At 44.8% G+C, this 3,771-nt stretch overlaps 1 protein-coding gene across 1 annotated transcript in view; it reads left to right on the top strand.

The window, feature by feature from the left end:
* LOC100533545 (apolipoprotein E receptor) overlaps window positions 1-3,771 on the top strand; it is a gene marked incomplete at its 5' end in the record, with an annotated part of 121,309 nt that overhangs the window by 40,001 nt on the left and 77,537 nt on the right. The window contains 5 exon segments of the mRNA XM_013088594.2: window positions 171-296; window positions 573-767; window positions 1,472-1,676; window positions 2,486-2,662; window positions 2,830-2,977. Of these exon segments, the coding sequence (XP_012944048.1) occupies window positions 171-296; window positions 573-767; window positions 1,472-1,676; window positions 2,486-2,662; window positions 2,830-2,977 (851 nt within the window).

The raw sequence follows: 3,771 nt of genomic DNA, 5'->3' as shown, positions 1-3,771 counted from the left end.
ACCAGACACCCCCCCCCAAAAAAAAAAGAAAGCAAAAAAATCCATAGCAAAGAAATTAAAGGAAAATGACAGGGTAAATGGCCTATATCATAATGAAGCTATTTCAGTAGGCTTCATTAGTTGCTACTCTCACTCTGTTGTTCTGCATGCCCCCCTCCAATCTCACTCAGCGGTGGACATCTGTGAAAAGTGGGACATCTGTAGCCAGGAGTGCACCTTCCTTCAGCGTGAGCATTACTGTTCCTGTCACAAGGGCTACACATTGCAAGAAGACAAGTACAGCTGTAAGCCAGATGGTAAGTCATGAGTGAGTGTGTTTGTGTGAGTGTAGTGAGTGTGAGTGTGTATGTGTGTGTTTGTATGTATGTGTGTATGTGTGAGTGCACTGCTATGTGTGTATGTTTGTGTACACTGTATGTATGTGTGTGTGTGTGTGTGTGTGTGTGTGTATGTGTGTGAGTGTTTGAGTGTTTGAGTGTACTGTTCATGTGTGTGTCATAGACCACTGTGACATCATGTCTCTGTCACCAGCTATGTTGTTACTGACCATTATGACATCATTTTCTCCTCAGATGGTAATCCAGTGTTCATCATCTTCTCCAACCGGCATGAAATCCGACGTCTGAACGTACAGGACAAGTCGGTGACCTCCCTGGTGTCTGGCCTCAGGAACACCATTGCTCTCGACTTTCACTATAACAAGTCGCTTCTCTTCTGGACGGATGTCATTGACGACAAGATTTACCGCGGCACCATCAGCAGCAACAGTAAGTGGTGCTTCTCCTGTCCAAGTTTGGGCCTCTGTGGAAGGAGAATCAGAAAAATGTTTGTGTGGAAATGCATGTTATAGATTGAGCAGATGATACTTTTCAGTTTATAAAGATATTTGTGGACAAAATCTGGAAAATGTGTGTTCAAAATTCAGACATATCTAAAATTCAAGCAGGTATTGGTGGTGAAGTTGGGAAAATATTTGTTCAAAATGTGGGCTTCTTTTTATCTTTTTTCTTTGTTCTGTTTAAAGAGTGAGTTGTTTAAGGTGATAACAGAAAGCTGCCTGGTCTGTGAGATCTCCAAAGTGGAGAACATAATGGTAGACTGTTTCATGATGGAAGTTGTATTGTACGGTAGAAGCAGAATGTTGTGGTTAAGCACGAATCAGATAGAAATTTAGTGGGATATACCCTGACCTTAGGTTAAAGATTACCGATTGAACTTGTCCACAGGGCATTGTATATCCTTTACATGGAATGGTTTTGTAGATGCAAGATGTATCAAACCCACCCTCCCGGTCACCCTCCCAATCTCTGCTCAATCCCCCCACTACCCCACCCCCAAGTAAGCCCCACTACCCCACCCCACCCCGTTCGCCACTAAAAACCATACACACACACTACACACACACACATATACACCCCCCCCTGTGCCATCTCCCCCCGCCTCATCCCCCCTCTCCATCTGTGCCCCACAGCTGTGATCAACATGGAGCCTGTCATTGAGTTTGGCCTGGCCACCACAGAGGGTGTGGCCGTGGACTGGGTGGCCGACAACATCTACTGGGTGGAGAGTAACCTGGACCAGATAGAGGTGGCCAAGCTGGACGGGACCAACCGGGCCACGCTTGTGGCCAGCAACATGACCAGTCCTCGGGCCATCGTTCTGGACCCTAGTGTCGGGTCAGTGATGGGTGTAGTGGGCACAGGAGGAACTCTGACTGACTTGTGTTGTTTTGTGTAGTTTTTGATTGATTGGTTTTTGTTTTGGATGTGATGTTTGGTAAAGTATAGTAAGTTGAACCTGTCAAAGATGACTGCCCATTGTTGAAGAGAAAAGTGGTCATCTTAAAATAGTGGAATTGGAGGTGGGCGGGGGGAGGGGGGAAGGACCTCAGCTATTGGTATTTTCCTTTTGAATGTCATATGAAAAGTTGAGGAAGTTTTTTGCCAATACTTGTTGGCCCTCCCACTTGATATCTTATTATGACAGTTGAAAATACTATAAATAATATGAGGGTTTTTTCACAGAAAAAAGCATTTTCCTAAATTGCAGGAGATATTTTTGAAGCCTGGACAAAGAAATATCGCAGTATGGTCATTTATATGGAAAAAATGACTCATGTAAAAATATTACTGTCTTTTACAGTTATGTGTCAGTGTAGTTGGGTGAGCACAGTGACAGTATTAATGTACCTATTTGACTCCCAACGCTAGTTGCATTTATTGTAAGAGCAGCTGACAAATTTGCAATTTTTGCAGGAAGGAAATTTTTGCAGTCTGTGTCAACCAGCAGTGAAAAGTGTGAAAATTGAGAAAATGTCCTCCTCGCAGTGTTTTAGAATGAAGTATTTTTGTTTCCCTTTTTGTTGATTTAAATTGATGTCGTTTTGTTGCTGGGGAAACACCCGGGCAGCAAGTACAGTTAGAATTGTTGGAGACAGTGACACTAGTAAGTAATATCATTGTTTTTTCCTTTTCTTCTCCCGCAGCAAACTGTTTTGGACAGACTGGGATGGGGCTTTCCCAAGAATTGAATCTTGCTCTATGGCTGGTGAGGCTCACACTCGGAAAATAATCTATGACATCCGAGAACACAAGGGGGCTGGCTGGCCCAATGGACTGGCGGTTGACTTTGAGTCAAAGAGGCTGTATTGGGTAGATGCCAGGTAATAGTCTATAGTTTCTATACCTGGGTCATTGTATTTGAGGACTTCTTGGCTTGTGTAATTGTTCTTGATTCAAAGTGCATTGAAAATATCCATAGGAGAGGGCAAAGCCAAAGTCCTGGTGTGGAAATTAAATAACCGTGTTTTCCTCTCTTTGCCATTCCCAGGCTAGACTCGATCCACAGCATCACATATGAGGGCGAGGACCACCACCTAATCCTCAAGTCACACCGCAACCTGAACCACCCGTTCTCGGTGACAGTGTTTGAGCATTATGTCTACTGGACGGACTGGCGGTTCAACTCACTAGTTATGGTGAGACTGTGATGTCTGGGTCCAATCATTATTTTGTTGTTTTTGTTGAAGATGGACTTTATTAAAGGGTTTGATAAAAGAATATTAATTTAGTAATGGGAGAAATTGAGAAAGGGAAGAGGGAGGCTGGCATTGTACGAGAGCTCCTTCTCTTTCATTTGTTGTGTGTGTGTGTGCGAGAGAGAGAGAGAGAGAGAGAGAGAGAGAGAGAGAGAGAGAGAGGAGAGAGAGAGAGAGAGAGAGAGAGAGAGCTCACCTAACTCTTGGTTTAGTAATCAGGACTGGACCCCCTCTCAAAACATTTGTAGCATTGTGATGACAATTATGTTAACTTGTGTATGTTACATGATTTTGTTTACTTAAGTCTACCTGCAACAAACTACTTTCTGCGGAATTTGTACTCATTTAATTCACCTTGCTCCTACCTACCCCACCCCCCTTGATCCTCCCTCTCCCTCCCCTCTCCCACTCCCCTCTCCCCCTCCCTTTTCCTCCCCTTTCCTCCCCTCCCCTCTCTCCCCTCAGATCATAGTGACCACGATCCCCCAGCACTCGTTTGGCCTGGCCGTGTACGCCGACTCCCTCTACTGGACTGACTGGGTCCTACGTGCTGTGATCAGAGCCAACAAGTATGACGGCACGGTGGTGTGGAAGAAGAAGAACATCAACCGCCAGCCCATGGGCATTATAGCTGTTGCCCCTGACACGGACGATTGTAAGTTATAGTGACATGGTGTCCATGGTGTGGTTTTTGGGCTTAGCGGGATGTGTGTGTGTGTGTGTGTGTGTGTGTG

Source organism: Aplysia californica, unplaced genomic scaffold, assembly GCF_000002075.1.
Source record: "Aplysia californica isolate F4 #8 unplaced genomic scaffold, AplCal3.0 scaffold00773, whole genome shotgun sequence".
NCBI lineage: Eukaryota > Metazoa > Mollusca > Gastropoda > Aplysiida > Aplysiidae > Aplysia > Aplysia californica.
This window is presented reverse-complemented; position numbering and strand designations above follow the sequence as displayed.